The following is a 27,400-nucleotide window of genomic DNA, read 5'->3' on the forward strand; positions in this document are numbered from 1 at the left end:
CCTCCCCCTTTTTTTTTTTTTTTCCCTTTGATTGGTAGACGCTTAATTAAAGTACAGCAGGAACGGGGATGGCAGATGGCTTATTTTGTGAGTCGTGGGGTGCAGTGATGAATAATAGCACCACCCACTCTTCTGCTTTACTTGGGAAAGGCTAAACATACCCCAGTTCCAGCTAAGGAAATGCTCACTGAAAGTTTCATGTGAATCGAGCAAAATGCTGAAATGAAGTGCCCCGGAGGAGTGAGGCAGATGGCTGAAAATAAGAATACCCTTTTTTATCAGGGGAAAGTAGCCCTTGTGAGCTTCTACATCGTAGCCCTTGTGAGAAACAAAGAATGAGTTTCGGTCTCTTTTAGTGCTTGTGATGGGGTTTTTTTGGCGTTCATCTTGGGAATAGAAAATAAGATATTAGTCTTATGCCATCTTTCAAAAATACGTTTAGGTGATTTATTAAAAAATAATTAAACTTCCTTATATTGAAATTCTTAAAGCACTGTAAAATAACTCTCGATGGCCAGGTGAATTTATTGGCATAGGTTACATTGCCTACACTTGCTCATTTTCTGTGCATTTTTGAATTACGCTTTAATAGTGCACTGATACCTTAAATGAAGGTGGAGTCGGGAATGTTTTGAGCAAAAACCTCTATCTTAATTTAAAAAAAAAAAAGGCTTTTAAAAGCAATTTAAATTTTTATTTTTTAATTTCATTTGTTTTCCATCTTATTTGAAAGATGATGAAATGCTCCTAAGAAACGTGACTAAACAAGAGCAAGGAATATGGCTTAACATCTGGTGGAGCAAGAGCAAATCTCTGCATCAGCCTGTATTTTTAAAATAGGGGGGCTTGATTGCTGCCTTCTTGTGTCGTGCCAGGAGTTTCAGCTCGAATCTGAAAGCATTTCTAGCGCAACAGGCGAGAGGCTGTGTTTCCCATACAGAAGAGTTGTAATTCAAGGGAGATAAGATCTGGAAAGGGAATTTCTTTTCCATGTTTGTATTAATGAGGTAATTTATCAGAAGCTAATAGTTGCCAAAGGTTTTTTTTTTTTTTTAAGGTGATGTCTCTAGCGGTGTTCTTACCCAGTACAGCCAGCATGTGTCACTATGGACATTAATGTGGAGACACATGGGCAGATGCGTTCAGAAACACTGACACATGCTGGTTTTAAACATCAGTGGTGGGCTTGTGACGGCAGAGCAGAGTCCTCTGTGAAGGGGGTGACTGCTCAGAATGGCAACACATTTGTGTGGCTGTGGGGTTTGTGTCCTAAAATAGCTGTGATTTTTAAGGTATGGTTCTGAGTCGAGGCCTCATTGTGCTATAATGGGCTGAGGTGAGGGGGAAGTCAAAACTCCCTTTGACTTCATTCGTAACAGGGTTAGAGGTTTGTAAGAATAAGACTTTTTATTGTATATTTTCCCTGTGTTGGGAAAAAAAAAAATCATTGGGTTACTAATGAATTTTTTTTTAAGTTGTTCCCTCTTTCTTTGTAATTATGAGTGTACACAGTTCCTAAATGGGTTAGCACTCCTAACAAAAGGAGACAGGTGTTTTAAATTTTCACACCAACCTTTTTATTTTGTTGAGAGAGATTGGGGGTATAACAAGGATGAAAACACTTGGGTCTAAACGGTGGTTGAAGTCACTCAGTATCCCTTGGGAAGTCTTCAGCGCCCTGCAGGACTGGAGGTATTTTTCCTGCTCCTGCATAAGATGACTGCTGATTTTCTTACAGTAAATGGGGTCCATACTGAGCAGACAGATTTTCATTTTCGAACTTGCATTTAGAAATAGAGAAATTTCCTTCCTTGATCAGACCACTGGGTCCACTTAGTTATTTTTTTTGTTCTGCTCTTAGAGCTCACGCTGTAGGAACATTGCTGCGATGTATGCCTCTTAACATATGTATTTGCAGTGTGTGAATTTCAAATATATGTATGTGCTGGCTTTAAATTTGTGTTTGCCTGCATGTTTTTTCCTTATTCCAGCTACAGCCTTAGTCCTCGACACAAATGAGTTTTGTAACAAGGACACAAATGACACTAAATGATCTGTGAACTTACTCTGGAAGCTTTAACTTGTGGTACTTTGCCTTTTGGTTTCTTCAGATATTTAATCTTTTCTTGTACAATGTGCATAGCTATGACATTTTAGTATGTTGCCTTTTTTGATAGACCACATTAAGGTTTAAAGCCTTACTTTACACATGCTTTAAACATACAAGAAAGCCTAAATGCTGATCTGTATTTTAGAAAGAAATTATGAAAGTGGCAGGTTGAACTGCCAACAATTAAAGCTATGCGATGGGAGAATTGTACATACAACTAAAGCAGAATAGTCTCTTTCCTTCTGTTTCTAGGTGAAAAGTCAGTTTTGACTACTTAATTAGATGTAGCATCAATTTTCAAAACGAGGGTTCTAGCATCTAATTGGCTGTTCTGACAAATTCTTCTTTGTGTAATTGATTTTCAAAGGTACTTAGATTTCTAGGCCATATGACACAGTAAGCAGTTACTCCCTGAAGGTAGTTTTAGTCTGTTGCAGTCCGTTCAAGAGCGTTGAGATTGCTTCTTATACAGTCCCTGATTTAGAAATAACTATAGCCATTTGAAATTTGCGGCCACTTGGCCTTTCTTTTTGTGTACCAATCTGCTCTGTCACTGTAAAAATCTCATAGAAAGTATGAGAGTTGGGAAACAGAAAACTTCCCATTGACTTCAGCAGGCTTAGATGCGGTGGACTTGTATTCTAAAGCTTTTTAGGTGCCTGATGTTCCTTGGTTGTAGTTGAGGGTAGCACCTGAATGCCACTATAATCTGGCTCTAGTTAGCTGCAGGGACTTCTCTTTCTGGAAATGTGATCTGCAAAGTAATTGTAAAATATTCCAGCGTAGCTTGTGGGAAGTTACAATTATGAATAGAAAACAGGAGGAAGTCTTCCAAAATGTTAGCGTTGCTATATGTGAACATCTGCCAGCACTTCCTAGCCAACAGCAGATATTATTATGTCAAAATATGTTGAGAGGAAAATTATTCCTCTTCTGGTCAGAGCAACAGAACACAAGTCAGAATATCTACAGCACAAACTTCTCTCTGTTGGTGCCTGTTTACGTAAGTCAGTGAAATTTTCAATACCTTCATTTTCCCTTGGCCAAACAGGGATGACACTAAAGGTAAAGCCCAAATCAGGTGGGTGGATAGAAGTGTAACTAACGTAGTTGAAGAAGGCTTTTGGAGAAATACCGGTTGTCCTTTGTGTAATTCTTTCTTTGTAAATATACTGCATTAATACAATTTGAGGAGATTGGTGGGGTTGAAGGTCAATGTAGCCACTTCTCTTTGCAAATACGAAAATGCTATTGCTGCAAGAGCACTTGTCGCATATGTTACTGCAGGGGAGTTCGCAAAGGCAGACAAAACCACAACAACAGAGGCTGGAGGGTGCTCAGGGCTTTGGATGGGTCAGACATATCTGACTTAAGTCGATGCTCAGGAGACTTAACTTTAGGCACGTGCAAGGTCCCAATGAAGCCAGGGATTTCAGCTTGCAATAGGAGATGGTGTTCTGAGGTGTGAGAATGTAAATAAGGGCTGCAAGAATAACTGGGTGTCCTCTGGCACTCCTCTAGGCAGTAACTTTTTGACCTCTTCCTCCTCCCTTTAGACTCTGTATTATTTATATTTTATAGATATAATATTTTGATAGTCTTTCTGTATCTTATTTGCTTTTGAGAGCAAATCCTACACATCAGGCTATCTTTGTCCAAAGAGGGTATGTGTAGTAATGGAGACACCTTCCAACTGCCTCCAGCAGCAGTGGTGAGTGGTGGAAGGTACATTGTACATCAGGGGATGAGAAGCACCAAAAATGAAAGCCAGGTGATGCGTGAGAAAAGTATGTGCCCATCAGAAGGTGTATATACTCCTCAAAGAAGGGGCTAAAGGGTGGACTGAAGTGTGCAGTCAGATGGTTACAAGCACGGGAACACATACTTAAGGAAAAGATAAAAAGGGCATAGCAGTCATGAAAATGTGGGAGCTTGTGTATCTGAATGCGGAACTTGGAACTCATTCAGATGATAAGCTTTTTCTCTGCCAGTTAGGATACGTAACTCTTTATATGGTTATAAATATTATTTAGATATTTCTGATGAGGAGGGACAGTTCTAGAGGCAAGCTATGGTATATTCTGATGGGGAACAAGATGTGCTATAGAACACCAAAGAAATGATTACATCTGTCAGTGAGCTGCTTGAAAGGATCCAGCACTACTGTTCTTTGAATTGGGGCTTGCTGGCACAAACTGCTGGCAGGAAAAACCCAAAACTAAAATAGGCCTCTTGGTGTAAATGATTTGTTACCTATTGCTGCATGACTGGATCATTAGTCCATTATTTTTAAAATGCTGGCAAGGCAATATTACTGTATATCTATCTTGTATCCCTTTGGAAAGATCACTGGTTTTGGCCCATGACATCGTCTCTGGACATTACTAAATAAAGAAGCTAAAAAGAAAGCTTTAAAACTAGATGTAAAATTTCTTTCGTAGAAGTAGAATTTACATTGCCTATGCACTTCACACATAGGTTTTTTTTCCTTGCCACCTGTCATTGAAACTATGGACAGATGCTTTCTTCACATTCCAGCTGAGCCTGCTGAAAATATTACTGTTCCCAGCTGCTCGTCACTGCCCGGGAGCTAGAGGTTACTGTCCCCACAACTTTTCCAAAGCAAGAGTTCATATGAGCGTTCCCACGTCTGCTGATGGCTAAGTCGGGCAGCTTCAGGAGCGAACCTGGCTGACTGCAGTGACATGGATTAGAGAGTCCCATAAAATCCCCTTTCTCCAGCTGTACTTGGCTCCCGGAGGAGCGGTAACAGACAGCTGGGGGAGAGGATGCTAATGTTGCCAACTGGCATGGCTGACTGCAGAGTGAAAACCTATCTGCAGCTTTTTTTTGGTCTTGGAATCAAGCTGGTTTCTTTCAGAATTACTGAATCCTCAAAATGTGGGACCTCCGGCATAGAGATCATCTGTAGATAATAAAAATTCCCAGGATTTTTCAGAGAGACAAAGAAACCCCCTCACCCTTTAGTTTTTAGAAAGACTGAAATAATTGAGTTTAATTTCAGTAAGTACTGGAGTGTTTTTCAGTGACAGAAATGCCTTGTGAAAGCAATTACTCTATGCAGTGTGGTAGCCAGAGAGATCCAGATTTTGGTGTATCTGAAAAAACAGCCTGCACTTTCCCCCCGGTGCCCCCATCCCCTTCCACCTCTGGCACATTCCAAAGTGCATATTCCTTTGTGCCTATGCAAACGGTAACCATTGTGGTACAGCACTGCCAGGGTTGTGATCGATGCTGCTGGGGATCTGGGTTGAATGAGAGCCCCGAAGAGCTGGGCTGCTTCTGCTAGGGCCTGTGGAGCAGGTACTGCTGCTGTGAGGCATCCCCTCCCTCCAGAAGAGCTGAATGTTCAGCATCTTCCTCCTTCTGTTAGTGGTGGTAGCAAGAAGAAGTGTTTGGGAAACATCTGCTGCTTGAAGAACCTGCCCAAAACCGGAGGAGGTAGTAGGTGAGAATCCTCCATCCAGTTCCCATCCCAAACCATGCTGAGTTACCCCGCGTGGAGAACTCTGATGCACTTACCTACTGCATAACCACACACTGCTGAATAATCACAAATATACTTAGTCCTGGAGACTGTGTTGCTTGCTACCTACGCCATGCTGCCTTATCTGTAAAATAGAAGCGGAAAAAGTTACGGGGAGAAAAAAGCTTAAATATTGTGGACTTGGAACTGATGCTTGTAACGGTACAGCAGAGGGTAGGACTGAGAAGTGGAAAGGAGTGGGGACTTAGTGTACGGCAGATACCAAGGAAACTCAGGGTTCCAGAGAAGAAAAGCTTGTAATCCCTGTGTGTAGTAATTTGTGCATAGTTGATACAAAATAATGTTAAGGAATGACAAAGAAACTTGGCCTGTAGCATTTGGGGATTGCAACTGTCTTAATGCTGAAAGTTTAAAATAAATAGTGTTTCTGAGAGTGTGTATTAGGCACATAAAGCATTGCAAAGGTGTAAGTGTGAAGCAGTAAAGTTGTTTTAAGTACGGCTTTAAAGATTATGTCATTGTTCATCACAAGAAAAAGTATTTTACACAAAATTTTCTTTTTTGTCTTGTGGGTTTTTTTGTTTTGTTTTTCTACTTAAACAGAAATTAAATATTCCCCCTTCGGGTTTTGATTTTTTTTTTTTTTGGTACTCGCATCTCTTGCCATGTGTCTTGAGATGGGCTCTTGTCACCTTTCAGTCTGTTAAATTCTTAAGAGCATGGGTTCTGGAAGAAGCTACAGCGTGGGGAGAGAAATGATATCTGCTTGCTGGTGTAGGCACCCTACCTTACCTGCCCACATCGCCTTGGGAGACGGTGCCAAGCAGCATGACTTCCGTGGCTTTGCCTGGGCTTGGTGGGACAGCTGACGTCTCCAGCCCTTGTTACCTCAACCTTTGGAGTGAATTAGTACCTGCACTTATTAATCAGAGAGGGTGTGACTTGATTTAGAGGAGTATCATATTTTATTGTGTTCTCGGGGGCTTGAGCTGGTGCTTTTCACAGCCAGATTGGGGCTAATATCTGCAATAAATTGAAGTCCCTAGGAGTCTTTTTTTTTTCTGTTGGGACAATGCTGATTCTCTAAAACTTTTTTTTAATGAGCATTCAGGTTAATTCAAATAACCATGTTCTGTTTATACATTCATTGCTGCCCAAAACAATTCATACTGTTTAATAACAGACAGGATTGCATTTGCTTGTTCCTACATTTCCAATGAGGCCTTTTCTAAAATGCTGCAAATACAAAGGCCTTGTTGAGGCTCAACCTGGAGTATTTGTTGGAAAGCTGAAGAGGAGTGTGATGTGTAGCTCTGGGGTGCGTATACATGAAGACGGTGTCAGTGTGGTGATGTGGGGCAGAACCCTGGTTGATGCCCTGAGAAAGGGGCAGGATGGTTGGAGGAGTGGAGGTCAAGGAGGCCTCTCTCCATGTTGACGTTGACATCAGGAGCAGCCAAGCGCAGATGGCTGCTCACCAGGCAGCCTCTCCTGGCAGTGTAGCAGGGGGCAGTGGTCTTGGCTGAAGTTAAAGATGTGATGCTGACAGCAGGACAGCATCTGTCCTGCATGCCAGAGAGAACCCAGCACCTGCAGGACATGTGCCCGGAGAGGGGGAACAGTGACTCTTCTGGGTAGCTGTCCAGCATGTCTTTCCATATTGCTGGGGGAGGATTGCATTAGCAAGGGGTAGTGACATGGGAAAACGAGGTCTTGCTACCTTTATGTAATTGCTTTTGCTGTGACATAGTTCTGTAGTCACGAAGCGTGGCTGGGATGAGCTAGGTTAATGGTTTTTTTATGGTTTTTCCCCCCACTGCAGCACGGTTCATTCTCCAGCGAGGTTTCAGAGAGGACAGCAGCATTTCCTATACATCCCTTCATCTACGTCAGTCATAATGTCTGTTTTCCCCCTACTGTTTGCATATAAAACGTAGGAAATAGACTTCCTACTCTCCCACCCTTGCTTACACTCTTCTAGCCTGTGTCCTCCAGGGCATAGAGGTGCCAGCTTGAAAAAATAACTCCAAGAATGGTTAACTTCACTGCTTCCACTGAGTCTTAAGGGAGGTACAGAACTGAGCTCGTAAGTTATTTAAAACCAGTGGATAAGGGCTGGAGATTATATATAGCTGTCACGGGAAACTGTGCTTCCATGTAGTGACTCCTCAGTTCCCTATATTTTGTCCCATTTGGTTGTGTGCCAACGTGCAGATCCACAGAGAAGCTGTATTCTTCCTGCACTGCGAAGGTACAGCTGAATAAGGGGCAAAAAATAATTTTTCACTGATTTTTTTCTGTCCATCTGTTTTTGGTTAAATTCCTCTATATTTTGCCTCAATGTTTAAGAAATGCTATTTTTTTCCATCTTGGTGTTGTCCACAAGATTTCTTCTCAGGAAAATCTGAGAAGTAATACGATAAGAAAGGGTACTTTAGTTTTTCATTTTTTTTTGCCTGGTCAGTTTTCCATAATAAATACCCATTATGAATGTTCACTCAGATATTTGAGGTAGCTGTTACTGAACTTCAAAAACGTTAACTTTTAGTAAATGTGTTATTTAAGTTATGATCACATTTAGGGAATAAATTTTTTTTTTCCCCACTTTTCTTTAAACCATGTTTGGGTGGAAAACAACGCTGTAGCCGTTTTCAACATGGAATAATTTTACAGCAAAAATGTCTAATTATTTGTGAAGATACACAATATGTTTTTTGCTTGTCTTTTTTTGGTGCATACTTTTTTTGGGGTGCTTGATCCTGATGACTTCTGAGAGAAGTGCAAGCGTAGAAAACTGACTTTTTTGAGCCGCCTTGGGAGATGCTACTCTTGGGAGATGCTGCTCACAACTCTGTGGTGTTGCAAGGTGCTAAAGCGATGGGGATGGTCTAAAAGATGAGTAGACTAAAAGAGACTTCTGAAGACAGTGTTCAAAAAGGTTTTAACAGATTAACATATTTGCAGCAGCAGCAACATTGCTACGATAGATGGTAATGTTTCCAAAGGAGCCATTACAATCAATATTGCTAGCGATCCATAACTGAGAACTCTTTTAGTGGAATTTGAGTGGCAATTTCCCTCTCTGAAAACATAGAGGGAGTATAATAAGAAAAAGACCTCCAGTTGTAGAGTTGTTCTCTCTGTTAGACAAAGCAGCGTTTACATGGTTTCCCCAGCATAAATGCTTACTTAAGTATAATTAGACGTTGGTAACATCCATACTGCTTATCCTATCAAGTGAAGAATACATGTGCCAGCCTTGACTCCATGGCTGGAAGTCTACCAGTCTCTAAATACAGCTGTGTGATGATCCAGAAGGATTCCAAAGGAGCTTTAGTGGTTTTGAGGTCAATAATCTGTTTTAATAACTCCCTAAGCATGCATTGGTGTATTGGGCCACGGCTGTTCCAAAGGCACTCTTAAGATTTCCCGTAACATTGGCTAATATCCCTTGAACTTGAAACAGTCCCCAGATTTGCTCAGCACCCGTTCAAGGAGCGGGGTAGACTTGAGGAAAACCTTGTGTACCCTGTTCAGTGATGCTCTTTTTAAGAATCCTCACATACACTATTAGCATTTGAAGAATAAGGAAAGCATACTGTAGTAACAGATCTGGGAGCTTGAATTTTTTTTTAACTGAGATTGCATCTGGGTTATTGCATTCACTCTGGGTTTCTGTGTTTCAGTAAAATATCAATGGATTGCAAGGAGTGAAGAGAACAACAGCAGACCTGATTATACAGTAAAAAGGACTGGCTTACTAAGAAAGCTTTTGAAAGAACTTGAGTATGTACAGCTTGTCCAAGAAATGACAAAAGTGTGGCATGATAAGTGTCTAGTATTAGAAGATTCTTAGCGGTTTAAAATGAAGGAATTATTTAGTATTCAAAGAGCTAGAGGTAAGAGTAATGTAATGATATTATAAATGGACAGGATTTAAGATAAAAGGAGACTTTCACAGTGAACTACTTTGGATTGTGGAATAGCTACCCAAAAGGAAGTGGTGGAAATCTCCAGACTTTTGATTTTGTAGAAGACAGCATGAAATAAAAAAATCTAGGAAACATTAGCTATGTTGTAGTCATTGTGTGACATTCAGGCAACATGCTAAGGATGGGGTGGATAACCCTGTAAGTCTTTTCTGTACTCTGGGAATCTGGGGTATTGGTGGAATTGTTCTAGTATAGGAAAAAATTTTCAAAGACACAAAGGGTTCTCAAACACCTAATACTCATTAAAATCAAACCGGTGCCTTTGTATTCTCTCTAAAACTGTTCTTTGATGCACTTAAGTATATTGTAATGGTACTCACGTACAAGAGCAAGGAATTCAGGGTTTGGAAGCATTTCTAATTTTAACTCATCCAAGTCTATAAATTGGGTATGTGTTTAAAACCTGTAGCTGCTTCACTAGGGCTAGCGGGCACATTCATAGAAGCATGGACTCCATTAAGACTTGATTTAAAAGACATTTTCTTGCTGGAGAATCTGAACTCTGGTCCTCCTCAGCTTCTTTGGGAACTCTGGCAACTGTAGCTTGAGTCCCCCAGGTACTTTCTGTCTGTCTGCTTGGCTTATAGCTGAACTGCGTGTATGGCATTCCTTGGTATCCCTTCTCTTTGATGTTCCCAATTTAAAAATCCTTCTAACCTTTTCTTTTCCTGGCATCAAAAAAGATGTCAGGTGAGTGGAGATTTTTCTGAGAATGCCAGTAAGACTGGTGGCATGGGTCTCCCTCCTCTCAGGTGTGGTCCCTTTGCCACTTCTCCCTCGTTTCTGCTGGTACCTGAATTCTCTTTACGGTTCAGTCTCCTGCCTTCTCCCATCTGCTGCTGTTTGCTCAGCCTTCTGCCAGAGACCTGTGGGTAGCAACAGAGTTGTTGGATATGCCTGGCATGCTTCAGATGTAATTTTTTTCCAGTGGTGGCCTCTCTCCCCTGCCTTGCTCTGCTGTTTTTGCTGTTGGGATGAAGGTTTGGGTTTTCTGGAGCTCTCCAAGTTGGTGACTGTTGACCATTCTCTTGTGTCAGAAGTTAATCTGTCATGCAGACCACATCATTGTTGCCACCTGGGGAATTAGGGTGATCTCATATCGATGCTTTCTTAAGCTCACCGTTGTGTTGTATGAAAATAAATCAGCCCTAACACTTAGAATTTTGGTGAGGTGATGGCAATTAACCCTAATGTGGGTAAAAAAACAATTATACCCCAGAAAGCCAGAGGTGAAGGATGAGAGATCCAAACCATTGCAAAGAGGGAGAAACAGATTCTTAATGGGGAAAAAAACAAAACCCTCCAGGGCACCCACAAATGATTGGAGTTGGGCAAGGTGACCTCCAGAGGTCCCTTCCAGCCTAAATGATTCTGTGAAACACAGGCTGCAGGTGATAGGTCCTCAGGAGCGGCATACTGGTCACAGGGAAAGGAGGTTTTGAGAGAAAATGATGGAGCAGAGACCATGAGTAAGTCTTACTGACACTTGGACAGTGAGAACTAGGTAAGGGAGAGATGTGGCGTGTTGCTCAGAGGTTGTAGCGGTTTCGACACCCAGCATGATCCTAATCCAGAGGTGCCTTGGTGGGTGCTGATCTACAGTCTGTCATCGTATGGCCCAGTTCACCACTGGAATATGATATATTTGAGAAGCCTGAATTGTGTGTGTCGTATCTTTGGGAGGAGGGTAGTTCAAGTAATCTAGCTTGATCTACATGTAGCATAATCTGCTTGCACCGTTTATTATTGCTGTTAAGTTTGTACTTTATTGTTTTTAATTGATTAGGCTTTGTTTACCTTCGGTAGCCTGCTTTTTCATTTGGAACAGTCTGACAACACTGCCTCCTCCTCCTGTCTTTCCCCTCGGCGTGACTTGCATAACTTTTTAAATCCTGACCGTGCTATACGACTGGGGACTGGAAATAAATTCAGTCTTTTAGCAGTTATCATGTGTGTCGTGCCCTTATTACAGTACCAGTAGGGCTGGAAGGCGCTGCATTATTTTTCTTGTGCTCTTCAGTCTGTGTCCCAGTCTTAACAGCATTGCTCGGCGTGATATTTTTGTTTGTTGTTAGGTCAGTTTGACACAAAGTGCTCATATGACAGTATGCAGCCAAGCATAACTAGGTGCATATGCCACAGATGGCAGCAGCAAGGAAAACAAGACAGGCTTGATTTTCTCCACAGGTTTCAAGGTGTTTTCAAAGCAGCTTCTAGAAAACTGCTTTGTGGCTAAAGGGGTGTGAGAGAGCGTGTGTGTGTATATACACATATATGTATAAAGCTCAGGTATGTAGCAAAACTTTTAAATGTAGCTGGAAGCTGTCTTGAAATGAAGAAGCAGAGAGAAATCCCACTCTATGCTACCTCTGTGTCCTTTTTCAAACATTATGGGTTTCATGGTGGTATTGGCCCTGAAAAACCTGAACGTCATCACAAGTAGCAGCACTTGATACTACCTATGAAGGAGCCAATACAAAGAGTCTTCAGAATATAAAGAGGAATCGAGAATAGCGTTGGAATATAGACCAGGCAAACTAGTAATCAAAAACCTATTGCATCGTATAATTGATAACCCAGAACCTATAAATCACCAGAAAGCATTACAATAATAAATACCTGGAGCAGAGCATACCATACGCACTCATTTGAAAAAAAAAAAGCAGTCTTTTTTCAGTGGTGCCTAGTGATAGGACGAGGGGTAATGGGCATAAACTTGAACATAGGAAGTTCCATCTTAACATGAGCAGGAACTTCTTTACTTTGAGGGTAGTGGAGCACTGGAACAGGCTGCCCAGAGAGGTGGTGGAGTCTCCCACTCTGGAGACATTCAAAACCCGCCTGGACGCTGTCCTGTGCAACCTGCTGTAGGTGACCCTGCTCTGGCAGGGGGGTTGGACTGGATGATCTCCAGAGGTCCCTTCCAACCCTGACCATTCTGTGATTCTGTGATTCTGTGAATTTCTTAGGAGTGGAATTTCTGTAACAAGAACAGAACTCATCTTTTATCTTCATCACATTGTTATCATGTAATAGGTCCCCACTGAGTTACACCCTCTCTCCTGGTGATAGTATCTTGCATGATGACATAGTTACAGTAAAAGGGATAGTATTTCTTGTGGGCAAGGAACAGCGGTTGTCTCTATCATGTATGCAAAATTCCTGAGAGTACTTTTCTATAGAGCTTCCCCCAGCATTGATGCGCACATTCCTTATATTCCTTTCAGAAATGTTCAGGAGTGCATATTCACGGTTTCTTTGGCAGTTTGGTGGGAGTTGTTTCAGTAGCAATCTAGCGTGGTAGGATCTGTATTGTTTGTTAAGCAAATTGGCTGCTTCAGCCTCCTGTGCTAAGAATACAGGCTTCTAATTTGGAGCCTTACACATTTAAAGTTCAGGGTTTCCTACAATCAGGTTTCTATCCTTTCATTTGCAAAAGGTTTGAAGAATTGTCAGAAATAAACTGTTGCAGATACAGTCACTAGAACCTTTACTGCATTTGTTTACTTCTTACTTAATTTTTGCCTACTGAGTCCAAAAGCCATGAAACCCTTAGTCCTGGACCCTACGTATTTTTGGAAGAGCGCACCTGATTTGTAGCGGTGCAGCCGGGCTGCTTTACCTTACAGCACATGGCTCCCTCTTATAATCCTGGTGTAAATTCCTCCTTTGCCGAAAGGACCACAGCCCAGGGGAGGATAAGAGATGTCAAAGTGTCTTAGCATTGGGCTCTGGCAAATTAAGCCTGAGATTGAGGGCTGCGATGCCTGGTTCTGATGCTCAAATAGATGTTTATAGTGGTGTGAACCTGCCACTTGATCTCTTGTATGGCTCTACTAACCAAGCAAAGGTGCTACCTATGGCTTTTTGTCTTGTGGTGCTGACACACTGAGAACGCACCACCATTAAAAGGACATTTCCCCGATCTATAACCCAGGTGGGGAATTGTGCCGAGCAGCTGTGCCGTTCATTTGACAGCTCCACCGAAGCGGTTGGATTCTGCTTGTGGAGTAGGTGGCTGGGCTGGAAGGAAAGATCCACCTGCCCCATTCTACACAGCATGGTCTAGTTAGGTACATGTGCAATCCGAAGAATGATTTCATGGCCCCAGTCTCCAGATCATCTCAGGGGTTTGGCTGTGCTTTGAAAGAGCTTGATCATATTTTAGTGGCTAGCATCCAAACAATTGCTCTGCACACTCACAGGGATTCAAAGGAGGCTGTTTCAGCAAGGGGAGGTCAGTAGTGGGGCTGTGGGAAGGTAAGCTTAGCGTTACAGAAAGATTCAGCTTGGTGTGACTTTCCTTGGTTTCTAGAAGCTGCCAGTACATAAGCTCAGAGGCTTAACCCAGGTGCTAGTGTAATCACTCTCAAACTAGCATGGTATCATCTCTTTTGCAGAATGCTTCTAGACAGATTTTGGTGGTATTATTGTCAATTTACGGTGAATGCATAACATATTACAGCTGCAGTTTGCCCCAGACAGTCTTGGATTTGCAGACTCTTTCCTTAAGAGTCATCCAAGTTAGTGCCAGGAGCTGGCAGAAATGGTTGAGGGCTTGCTACTGCTCAATTATCTTATTCTATCATAGCGAGTAGAAGGTTTTCCCCTATTAAATATGTTCATGTTCTATTTTAATTTCATTTGCATAGTTGACAATTTTTGATGTTGTTTTAGCTTAAAAAAAAAAAGTTCAAAAAGCAAACAAGCTTAACAAACCAGGCAAAAATTACCTGGGGACTTTGACCATGGAGAAGAAAACATTACAAACAAAGCACTTTGAATGAAATCATGATTATGCAAATGCACAAACTACTCCCGATTACACAAGCAAGTTAGGTCCTTAATAATGGTTTGGTTAATTCAAATCCGGAACACTGCAGTTCAATTCAAGCACATGTGTCCAGGCTCTCAGTACCTTTTCCCTCTCTTGTCCCACAGTGGATTTGTGTTCTCAGCTGTGCCAAAATGACTTTAAACACACAAGTGTGTAGCTTGTAGGTGAGACAGAGTTTTGGCCAGAAGTGATACAATAAACATTTTTTGAGGATCTAAGTATGAACAGTCAATGTAATTGGGGGACAAATGTGTATGTTCAGAGACAGGTCCTTCTTTTAGTCTCCTGTGTCAGTCCATTGCAACTCCTGGGACTTGAAATATAGTTTGAGCTGGAGGAAAGCCCTTGCTGGATGATACACCAAAGCCTGTAGTTGACATTCAGAACAGAGAAAGCTACAAAGCAAAGGTACATTGGAACCTCCCCAAATGCTGCAAGAACAAACTGTGACATTTTCCCCCCTGGTTTTTATTTGATTTAATGATTTGGCTTCAAGTCAGTTTTTGTTTCGATTGTTTAGTTTCAGCTGAAGTGCGGTTTGCCCTCCTCCTTTTCTCCTTCCCATCCATTGCAGTACTTTCTGCGTACATCCTTGCTGAAGCATTTCTTGAATGGAAATAAGAAGGGAGGCACACAGAATTGGTGGTCACTGTGGTAGTGTCTCAACTACAAGGGCAGTTTGTGGGGTATCCCCCCTAAACAGTCTGTGGAGTATCGCAAGGTCCTGATCCTTCAGCTTGGGAGACTTACTACAGTCCTTGCTCCGGGCATTTGTGAGTCTTTGTTCTGGTGAGACCAGGTTGTACCAGTTTATAAGGAGCACTTGGGTGCATGAAGGTCTAGATGTACCCAGTTGGATCCTGACGTACGATTAGATTGTTGTCCCAGTGTTCACCCAGATCTGGGAACTGGGCAGTGCTCCTGGGCCCTGCAGGTCACGCACACACTTTGGGAATAGCTCCAGTGGCAGTCTAAGAGGGTCGGTGTTTACCCTGTATCTTGCAGTCTTTTAAACTTGAGGTGGAACTGCAACACCTTCCCCCAGAGTCCTGCAGAGCTGCTTCCTACAGCCTTGGAGAAACCAAGTCAGGTTCACATGGGTTTGGAAAACTGTAGCCGCTCCTCCCATAGATTGGGAATCTATGAGAAGAGAATGAGCAAATAATACAGGAAAAGTAGCTCAAAATGTTTTATCAACCAGTACCTTTGGAACACGTTACCCAGGGCAGTGGCGTAGTCCTCATCCCTGGAGGTATTTAAGGGTTGTGTAGATACCGTGCTTAGGGACATGGTTTAGTGGTGGGCTTGTCAGCGTTAGGCTGATGATGGGACTAGATGATCTTACAGGTCTTTTCCAATCTAGGAGATTCTGTGATTCTGTGTATCAGCTCAAATAAAGAGTCAGGTGTATTTGAAAAAAAAAAACCCCACCCCAAAAAAACCCAAAACAAAAAAAAAAACACCAAAAAAAAGGCAAACCAATCAACCTTCCTACTGAAGTATCTAAAGCATAACACGTCTAGCAGGGTTTTGGTCTAATAAAGGTTGTTTCACTTATTTCCATCTTCAGTTTTCATTACAGGAATGCAACTCCTGAATTTGAATGCACCCTGCTCCACTTAAAAACCTGCTGTACCCTTTAAACCTTGTAAAGATTCTGCTTTTGGATTGGCTTTGCATGCTGCCCCATTGGCTGGGAGCAGCTTAGCCCACGTTGGTTACTTAAATAAGAGAACAATATGAAGTAAACAGTCTCAGATATTGTTGCCCTTTGTAAGCTGTGTGTAGGCTAGTTAAGAAACAGATTAGCCAAAAATGTTAATATAAAGAAGTGGCAAGATGTGATTACACGTTTGTGACACGTATCCCAACCAGTGTAGGAAAATGAAACAAAATCGAGCTAGCCTTGTTATATTTTTCACTCTTTTCAGCCTGCAGCCCTTCTCCTTTTTCTCACAAACCACTAGAATTTAATTTGGATACTTCAGCAAACCTACAGTCAGATGCAGAATTGATTTATAGATGCTGCTATTAAAAGCTGATTATGTGCACACGAAACAAACCGTGGAGCTCACTTAATTAGGGTGCCTCCTTCAAAGACTCTTCTGCAGGAGTTTGTTTTATAATTCAGATCATACTGGATGTTTAGCTTTAGATGCACTTCAGAAACTCAAGAGCACACCCTTTGCTAAGACAAGTTAGCCGTTCCATTTTAATATCTGTTTGTTTTTATTGTGGACAGGAAAGCATCTGTAATGAATGGTTTGTCCTAAACCACATTTGCATGTGGTCCTTCCACTGTGCAATTTAGTACGCTGTTGATGCTGTGCATGGACGTTTTCCTGCTTGCCTCCAGTCCCTTGTTCATGGCTGCTCCCAACGCGTCTTTTTTTTTGGGAGGGGGCGGCTGAGCTAGTTAAAGCTGGATCAGTTACCTGATACGATTCCTCACATACTGCGTGAATGCAGCTGTCACCAAAGGGGTGAGGAGAAGGAATTAAAGGCTAGTGGCAGAGCAAAGGGTAGAACCACCGCTTTCTGCAGCACCAGTGTAGACTGGTGGAAGGGCCTTTGGACCTGTGGAGTGAGTACTGTTGAAAGTTAGACTTACTGTCTTGGTTATAGTGCAGTAATTGTCATCTCATGAGCATGACTGAAATGACAATGTCTGCACTTGACACCTCCAGGAAAGGCTTGTGTGGCTTTGGTGTTTGCTGCAGATTGTCTCTGAGAGGGGAAGATGTGTCCTAATTTTGAGGGCTATTGCAAGCGCAGGGTAGAGGCAGCCACTAAGTTTGTCCTCTGAAGGGCTGCTGAGTTCCTGCAGGTCTTGTGGTCAGTGGTTTTCTTCACTGGGTTTTCAGATTGCTTTGCAGTCTTAGATCTTAAAAGACTGGGGTTTCTGTGCCTGTGGCAGCTGATCACCTCATAACTAGATGTTGCAGCTGAAGGTTGACCACCACCTACTGTTTGCCACTGTCCTTGTAAGTCATTACCATGGCCAACCACCGTATGAGTTCATTCTCCCTTCCTCCAGCCTCCTTCCCCCAGGCTGTTGTGTTGTTTTCAGTACTTTCGCCAACTTGCATGTCTCAAAGCAGCCACATTAGCATTATTATTCCTTCTAAAGGCATTTCCATGCTATAACCTTTGACTTGAACAAGGAGTGTGACATGCTGGTAGTTTGGATATTTGTTTCTTTCCTTGTCACTTCAAACTTTGTTCTTCTGTAAATTAAAAATAGACTGTTAACACTATGGGTTTGTGAGTTGTTCCGGTGTGGTCAAAGCAAACACATGCAGTATTCTAGGAACCTAAACCCAATATATAGGTATCATGGCTAGAGACAAGTTTCTCATTGAAATTAATAGTTCTCTCCTTATTTTTGAACTCTAATATAAAAAGATTTATGCCTTTGGTTTTGTGTATTAGAAATGTTCACAGTATGAGGTTTTTATGTAACTGTTGAGAAACCACAAATTATTATCTGAGATATACCAGTTTGATTTTCCAAGCTATTATGGAAGAAGTCCAGTTCCAGTAAAGTATTTTCCTTGGGTCTTAAAATGATTACTAGAAGCCAAATGTCAAGAACAAGCCTGAATCAGTATTTATTGAGCACAGCTGGTGATCTATCAGGCACCTACTGCTAGTGTTCAAAAGCAATTGGGATGAGGGATTTGCACTGTTGTGTTAGTGTAAAAATAATGGATCTAATGGATCAAGGACCTTTCAGTGGTCTGTCTTGAGGAAATCCACCTGGTGCCTGCCCTGAGCAAAGGGTGCTGTGCTTCATCAGAGCGGTAATAATTCAAAAGGCCATATAGCTCTTAGGTCAGTTCATACTTGCTGTACCAATCTGCAATACCAAAACTGAACGGCCATGTGTTTTGGCAATTTAATACTCTAGCAGTTAATGTGACTATAATCTTAATATATAGGCTTCCAGCATGATCTAATCAGGTCTTGATACTTTTGTCTGTATTCAAGAAGATAGTCTAAGGGCATGATGCATGATTGTAAGGTTTTATAGAAAAAGGATTGAAAGCTCTCGTTCAACCTAGTGATCGGGTAATGATACACAGAGCTGATACGAGCAGAGCTCAAAAAAGATTTCTCCCTTGCAGGCGCAGAGGCAGCTCTGTGTTTCTGCCCCTGTCTCAGAACAGCGGTGAGGACTGGGAGGGCTCTGGGGAGCTCTGTGTGACAGCCAGGGTTTGGTTCCTTGCTAAAGCCCAGGCCATCTGTAGCACACTCTTTGCATCCCAATAGCTCCAGTTAGAATAAAAGTGCATGTGGGAAGGGGGATGTAATTATTTATCTGTGACTTCCCACATTCCAGTGGTCTCAGCCTGCTCTGGGTTTTTGTTCTCCCACTTTTATCTAGCTTAAGTTGCGCTGCTCATCCTGATAGAGGCTTCTGAGGCTGCAAGCCCTTGGGGCAGGGGAGCTCTGCCCCTCAGGGCAGATGCTCTTGACTACGGGCACAAGCATGCAACTATAGTTTGGTAATACTTCCTCAGATCCTCTGTCATTAAGCAAAATGAGATTGTTCTCGTTTCAGTGTAAACATGTAATATGTTTGTGGACCCCAAAGCAAACCCTCTAGATGCTCTAGTGGTCATGAACCTGTTGTAGAAGAGAATGTTGGCTGGGCTTTCTAAGCTGAGACACCCAGCTCCCCTCCATGGCAAACAGGGTCAGAGGATGTGCTTTGCATCTAGGAATCGGACTCGATAGGCTTTTAAGTGGGTTCCACATCTGTATTTTCCTGTGTTCTTCTGTATCTTGGTAGGAAAGCTGCTGCCGAGAGCTGCAATGCGTGAGGATCTTGTGATCGTGATTAGAGAATATGTTCCTTGTGTGTCCTTCCTCTGCTCTGTCTCTTGGGAGCAGATTGTTTATATTGCTAGAAATTGTTAATGCAGTTAAACTATCTTCCAGCATGCAAACCTATGTCATTCCACTCTGTTAGTGTCCCTTGGCTAAAAATGAACGCTTTGATGTAATTGTATTTGAGTTGCTTTATGATTTATTAACAATTCCATTAAAACACCATGGATGTCTGCTACAGTGAGAGAGTTACGCAATCCACAGTAGAAAAGATGTGACATTTCACAAAAAAAGCTTTAAAGGATATATCTATCTATCTATATATGTTGTCTTTTGTGTTCCCCATTGTAAAAAAAGTGAATTAAATTCAGCCTGGTGTGAGGCTGTGCAGGAGCTTGGTTAGGACTTCAGGGTTGTACAAGTTGTTGCATTTCTTAAACACCTATTAAAAAATATTCCTGGTCCATAAACCACAATAAACGGGTGTTAATACAGAGTCAGATTTTCATAGAGACAGCTTAAAGAATAAACCTGTTTTTCCGAACAGTGGTGTAAGCTCACTGGAGAGCTCAGCTCCAGTGCTGCCCAAAGAAAATCACCGTTTCTGTTGCCATTAGCTCTCTGCTGCTGTTGCTGTCCCTGAATTAGTGTTCCTGATTCAGAGCAGGATGGTCAAATTGCAATGACAAGAAGCCTGTGAATTGATTTAGGTCTTACACAGTTGATTACACATGCTAATGAATTGATTTTGTGCATTAAAAGTATGTATTAATTTTTTCTAGTTTAATGTTATGGAAAACCTCGGGAATTGTTTTTCTAGCATTTGACATCTTATTTTATAAATTATCTCTCTAGAGGGCTTAAGGTTGTGCCTTTGTATTTTCTATGCATGTTCCATGCAAATTCAGCAGAAACATTGCTTCAGTCTTGGTTGTGTGTGGGTGTGGGTTTTTAAAAGCAAAATCTTTATTGTGTGTGTGCAATTACTCCAACAAATGTTCATGACATCCTGTGCAAGAAGCACTAGCAACATACTGCACAACTGGAGTGTATAGTGATTAATTAGTGACAAGATATTTGGAAAGATGGTGAGTTTTTAAATTAATTTGTAACTATTACTTAATGCTGAGTAAATTGTCCCTAAAGAGATGCTGCTCTTTGTTTATGTTTGTGTTTTTCTTTTTTTTTTTTAAAATTAATTGCATAGCTATTAAGCATAACATTTTTGTAGAAGTCGTTAAAAAGTTGCTAAGGTCGCGTTTCACAGCTTAGGCTCATATCCAGTGTTGTCACTCTGTGCTTCACTGCTACTGACTCCTTATTTTGGATGAGATATTTAAGGTACCATCTGACCATTCATGGAGAAAGTAAGAGAGTTATGACCCTGTGTTAAGACCACACACACCCCCCCCCCGAATAGAATAGGTGTCCTAGAAAATGTGTTCTCTTTCATTGAAATGGTTCCCATTGCATGTAAAAGCTGGTGTTTAAAATACTTTGGTCCCTGCTTTTGCCAGCCTGTTCAACTGGGCTCCTCAGAAGTAACTTGTGATTTTGTAAGCCCTTTGAGTTGAGGATGTAAAGTAAAACAAGATTTTATACTGAGTGTTTGTCTGTTATGTGTTTTTTGTTTGTTTTTTTTAGATACTTCAAGAAGTGTAAAGGCATCTCCAGAAACAGCTGAAATCTTTTTTCAGAAGCTAAGAAATAAATATGAATTCACAATCCTGGTGACCTTAAAACAAGCGCATTTGAATTCAGGGGTTATTCTCTCTATTCATCATTTAGATCACAGGTAAGTACAGCTACCTGTGTGCTAGTTAATGAAAGTATATGTATTTATGCAGTCAAAAATTGAATGTAAATTAGGGCAAAATTGTTGCGTAGCAGGTCATTTGCAAATATTTATGGTGTTTGGGTAGGCATATTGTGCAGATTCATAAAAAATCACAAGTCCAAATCAGCCAAGGGAAAGTGGAACAGCTCTTACTCTTTAAATGTCACTTGCCACCAAGGGCATGAAAAGCCCATTCTCTCTTGTCGTTCGTAACTGTGAGGACCAGATGCTCAGCTGGTGTAAAACTGTCATGTGAATGTAGCTACACTGATTCACAAAGCCTGGCCCTGTTCATCCACCTCTTCACCAGTTGGTTTTTAACACTGCAAGCAGTTTAAAAAAAGCGAAAAAATCCTCCAGTTATGGGCTTACATCTCCCATGAATGGCAGAGCACTTTACTCAACATGTTGTCAGCCTTAAAAAACTAAAGTGAATGACATGGAGCATTTAAGGATTATTCCTTTGATGGGATAACGACTGCTAGAGAAATAAGATATTCTTTATATATCTGTCTGAATAATGGCTATTAAAGATAACCGCCCTATGATTCTGTGACAGAATAAAAAGGAGTTTTAAAATGTGCGTTTCCTAAGCAATCACTAGCACAAGCAACAGGTGATCTCTGCTTTAGGTTCATAGTTCTTTGTATTTTCCTGTGTACAATCCCATAATTCTTTCTTGATAGTCTCACTACTAAATAGAAAAAAAAAATGTGAAGAGAGATGTTCAGGCAAAGCAAAGTATCTGTTTCCTTTTTCATGAGTGTACAAGTTCTCATTAGCAGGCATGGTGTCAATTATTTTGTGCTGGAAGATAGTCCAATTCTACTTTTATTCTATTTTCCAGAAGCCCCATCTTATGCAAGTTACCTTTAAAAAAAACCAAAAAACCAAACACACTACAAACCCAAGAAGAAGAAGAGAAAAAGGGAAAACATTCCTGTGGATCATTATGCGAGGTCTATAAAAGCATCTTTAAACATTGCAAGGGAGTGCTTGAATGCCTCCTGCATGATGTTTACTGATGGTGTATCATAGAAGAGCCTAGGGGCTTCTCTGTTCACTGTTACCTACTTCTCATCTGCAGGAGTGAGCACTGTGCAAGGGACAGAACCGGGCAGCTGTGATTATTGAGTTGCAAACTCAGACTGTACCACCATATGTGCAGATCATCCCAGATGGAAGTTTATTCTGTCTCAGATGAGAGAGTAGGTCTGCAGGGCCAGCTGTGCCCTGACAAAGCTTGTGTCTACGTCTGTAGGAACAAAGTGGGTTGGCTGGACTACTGATAGGATTAACAAATATATTTGAAATTTCAAAATTAAAGATGAAACCTTCTTTTCTGTGCCAAAATCGCTGCAGAGGTGGGCAAAGAGATCACCACTGTGAAACTCTCAGACTCTGGAGACATTAACTGGGAGAGTGGCCAAGTGGGAGAAAACAGTGCTACTTAGTGAACATAACGAGTGATAAAAGTACAGAAAATAATCTGAAATGGACTTTCGTTGAAGGGCTGCAGAAAAAATTGAGATATTGTTTGGGAAAATAATTAATTATTGAAGTGAGTAAGGCTGGGTAAGTAGACCTCCCGTTGGTCTTATGTGAACAAGAATGCATTAAATTGATTCTGTCCAGCCATAGCAAATAAAAGGAAAGATTAGAGGTGCTGGTGTCCAGGTCATGTGGTCGTACAAACATAATGCTGCTTATCTCATTTGAATCTGGTTCATCCATGTCATTTGCCTATGCCCATATAAAATACAGTTGTAAAAGGGTGACAAACAGGACTCTGAAAATCCTATTATTTTATATTGGTATATTTGTAGGGATGGGTGATTAGATTTTTCACAATATGTTGATAACATTTATACTTTTTCAAGAAATTCCTCTCATACCTTAAATATTTGCAGGTTTTATTGTTACATTTTCACCATCTTCTGTTTATCCTCATATCAGAATCTGAACTGTGTAACTGCAATGGAAAGCATTTGTCAAGGTTTCTAGCTGAAACTGGGTGGTCTGCATTATGTGCGTAGGTATTTTAACTGTGGATGCACAACTTAGTGGCAATGATGAGTGTTTTTGAGGCCCTTTTTCTCTTAACTGTGGAAACTTTTAGTACTCTTATTCTAATGTTACGTTAGAGGTATGAAAAATGAAGATAATACCCAGTTCATGCCTTGCTGAAAAAAACTCCAGCGACCATTTTAGCTAGCATGACCTCTTTATCTTACTGTGTCTTCTTAAGTGATGCCTAGTGTTTGCAATTTTTCTGTAGGGATGTGTGCTTAATGTTTGTTTTTGAGGTCTCCTTGTCGGCCTTTGGATAATCAAAGAGGAAGAAAAAAAGCCTTCTAGGTTATTTAGGCAAGTAGAGTCACTCATCAGGTCAGCTTTGGATGAAGCAGCTAAAGAACAGTCTACTTGTCACAGAATCACAGAATGGTCGGGGTTGGAAGGGACCTTCAGAGATCATCTAGTCCAACCCCCCCGCCAGAGCAGGGTCACCTAGAGCAGGTTGCACAGGACGGAATCCAGGCAGGTTATGAAAGTCTCCAGAGTGGAGGACTCCACAACCTCTCTGGGCAGCCTGTTCCAGTGCTCTGCCACCCTCAAAGTAAACAAGTTCCTCCTCATGTTAAGGTGGAACTTCCTATGTTCAAGTTTGTGCCCGTTACCTCTTGTCCTGTCACTGGGCACCACTGAAAAAAGACTGTTCTCATCTACCTGGCACCCTCCCTTTAAGTATTTATAAGCATGGATAAGATCCCCCCTCAGTCTTCTTTTCTCTAGACTAAAGAGACCCAAGTCCGTCAGCCTTTCCTCATAAGAAAGATGGTCCAATCCCCTAATTGTCTTAGTAGCCCTTTGTTGGACCCTCTCCAGCAGATCCCTGTCCTTCTTGAACTGGGGACCCCAGAACTGGATGCAGTACTCCAGATGTGGCCTCACCAAGGCAGAGTAGAGGGGGAGGATGACCTCCCTTGACCTGCTGGCCACACTGTTCTCGATGCACCCCAGGATGCCATTGGCCTTCTTGGCCACCAGGGCACATTGCTGGCTCTTGGTCAACCTGTTGTCTACCAGGACTCCCAGGTCCCTTTCCACAGAGCTGCTCTCCAGCAGTTCAGCCCCCAACCTGTACTGATGCATGGGGTTATTCCTCCCCAGGTGCAGTACCCTACACTTGCCCTCATTGAATTTCATCAGGTTTCTCTCCGCCCAACTCTCCAACCTGTCCAGGTCATGCTGTATGGTCACACAGCCTTCTGGCGTGTCAGCCACCCCTCCCAGTTTTGTGTCATCAGCAAACTTGCTGATGGTACACTCTATCCCTTCATCCAGGTCATTGATGAATATATTGAACAAATTGAAATATTGTCAATATTTCATTGCTTTGTTTGGGAGAATATTAGAAACTTGAAGAATTTGTCATAAAGATGTTAGGCCTAATCTGATCTCCTTTACAGTCAGGGAAAATCTTCGTTATCTTCAGCAGATGTAAAATCAGTCTCAACAAAAGTATGGCCAGAAAGAACTTGTGACTATTAAATTAGATGTGCCCTTAAGCTTTTAATAAACACATTCTGGTCTATTCTGTGCTATGATGTACAGAAATACGTCTGTGTGCCATAGTAGTGGTCATTCAATTTAGTTGTGCTAAGATAAGGGCTGTCTTCGGTATGTGTAATACTGGAATTAGGCATCTAGCATCTCTGACTCTCTTATAGTATCTCTTATGGTTTTCCTTTTCTTTCATGATGAATGACAGTAAAGACAAGAGAATGTAGAAGTTAAGAGACTGTAGAAGTTAAAAAGGAAGCATTTGGATGGGTTACATTAAAAAACTGCTCCTTCAGTGCTGAGTTTCCATCTCTCTGACCTTGCCTGCTTCTGACCAGGGGCTTGTCTGTAACAGTCGTTCAGTTCTTAAACAGCTACTTGTGAACTCTCTGTCACAGCAGTCATCATAGTTGTCAGGAGAAGTAGCAATGCCATACCTGACTCCACTCCTTTGCTTTAGCCTTTTATAGCTCCTCTGATGTCAAAAAAGTTACTCTAGTATTGAACTGCTGCCTTGTGGGATAGAATCACACCTGGCTATATTCTTAATTTATACAAGTCAGTACCAGCTCCTGCTTTTCTGCAGTGGGGGAGTGGAAAGGTGGTGAGGAAGGTTGGAGGTGGCAGTAGCTGAAGGATATAATCAGTCATCACACAAGTAACTTTTCATGTGTTTTATTTTACAGAGATTTCATAACAGCTAATGGTTCTAGGGTAGAAGAGTTTCTAGGGCACAAGAAAATAAAAATGTTTGTTTAAAAAGTGGAAAAGTTATATTCATTTATTCAGTGGCTTGGGAAATATTTTATGTGTTTTTGAAAACAAATCAGAGTAAAAGCTCATCCTGTCTTTGCATGGGTATAGGAACTTTGGTGCAAATAGGATAATTTACAACAATTGAGGGAATTTCCTAAATTGCAGTTACGTTTTAATTTTATAATTTTCTTTAAAACTATATACTTAAAATAGTTTATGTGATTCAGAGTTTATTGATTCAGTCTGTGTTGTCTAGTTTTATGGGGGTGTTTTTTGTTCTTTTTTGCTGGTGTGTTTTGAGGAACATCAAAAATGAATACTTCCACTGAGGTAGGGTCATGCAACTACTTACGGCTTTGAGTGTTAAGAATTTGACAGGACTGCTCTCCCGAAGTTTCCCTCTAATGTCCTGTAGTGAATGCTGTCCCTGCGCTATCAGACAGGTGCAGAAGTTCTCCATGGAAATCTGTGGCTTGGACCTTTGCTGAGGCTGGGCTGTTGCTGTCACCACAAAAAGTAGCTCTTGAAAGGATTTTCTGCAGATGTAGTAATCTTTACTCTATTAAATGCTTTTCTTTTTCTTTTCCTAGTTGATTATCAAAACTGTCTTCCCCTTTTATAATGATTATGTTTTTTCTGTAGTATTTAATATATTCAGATCTTTTAAAACTGATCCTAGAGTGAAAGAATCTGAAATGATACCTGTAACTATCCCTTTCTAATTTCCTCATATTCTTCCACAGAGATTGCCTTTTTCCCCCCACTGAACTAGAGGAGTTCAGGCAGTGGTAGTTTTGGGTACAGCTTGGAGGAGATACTTCCACAGAATTCACAGAATTCACAGAATTCACAGAATTGTTAGGGTTGGAAGGGACCTCTGGAGATCATCTAGTCCAACCCTCCTGCCAGAGCAGGGTCACCTACAGCACGTTACACAGGACAGCGTCCAGGCGGGTTTTGAATGTCTCCAGAGTGGGAGACTCCACCACCTCTCTGGGCAGCCTGTGCCAGTGCTCCACTACCCTCAAAGTAAAGAAGTTCCTTCTCATGTTAAGATGGAACTTCCTATGTTCAAGTTTATGCCCATTACCCCTCGTCCTATCACTGGGTGCCACTGAAAAAAGACTACTCCCATCCCCCTGGCATCCTCCCATTAAGTATTTGTATGTATTAATAAGATCCCCCCTTTTTTTTCCAAGAAAACTTTTGTGGTGTCAGGGAATCCAAATTGCACCTTGGTAATCATTCAGATGAATTTCAGGCAGCTGAATGCATATTTCTGGGCAAATTTATGTATGGTATATATCTGAAAGAAGTTACAAATGTTTTCTTAACTTGAGAGCATCACCGAGACCAGCTAGAGTGCCCTGCCTAAAATGTGTTGTGCTTTGCAGTAACAAGGTAAATATTTTGAATGCTGTTAATGAAGTGATGCCTTAAGTCAGAGTGGAAGCACTGTTAAACACTGATTGCTGTGTGCTTGCTCTCAGCCTTCAGTTTAAGCTGTATTATCCTCCTCATTTCACTTCTGAGTTTGTCTCCGCTTCTTTTTGGTGGAAGAATCAGCAGAGAGATGATTTTAATCTGCATTGGGGTTGTAATATATGTTAAGTCTCACTATTCCATCATATATTTTCATTTAATTGGCAACAGTGGAGTGATATAATAAAGCCTTTTCCTCCCTTTGTGCTTAGATGGCTTTATGCAACTAATGTTAATTCGTATCTCTTGAGATACTGTGTATTAGGACCCTTAAAGGATAAAATCATTGGATTCATTTGGGCAACTGGCTCCAGGTGGCCCTGCTTGAGCCAGGGGTGTTGGACAAGATGACCTTTGGAGGTCCCTTCCAACGTCAATCATTCTGTGATTTTGTGGTACTGTGATTGTATTTCAACCATTCTTTCTTTTGGTTAATGCTTTTTATATCCTGGAACAGAGCAGTAAAATCAATTGAATTTTG

At 41.4% G+C, this 27,400-nt stretch overlaps 1 protein-coding gene across 1 annotated transcript in view; it reads left to right on the top strand.

Annotated features, from left to right (window-relative positions):
- NELL2 (NEL-like 2 (chicken)) overlaps positions 1–27,400 on the top strand; it is a 200,328-nt gene that overhangs the window by 38,803 nt on the left and 134,125 nt on the right. The window contains exon 2 of the mRNA XM_009880881.1: positions 20,856–21,075. Within this exon, the coding sequence (XP_009879183.1) occupies positions 20,856–21,075 (220 nt within the window). The remainder of the gene's footprint in view (positions 1–20,855; positions 21,076–27,400) is intronic.

The sequence above is a fragment of the Charadrius vociferus genome, unplaced genomic scaffold (genome assembly GCF_000708025.1).
Source record: "Charadrius vociferus isolate BGI_N301 unplaced genomic scaffold, ASM70802v2 scaffold52, whole genome shotgun sequence".
NCBI classification, from domain to species: domain Eukaryota; kingdom Metazoa; phylum Chordata; class Aves; order Charadriiformes; family Charadriidae; genus Charadrius; species Charadrius vociferus.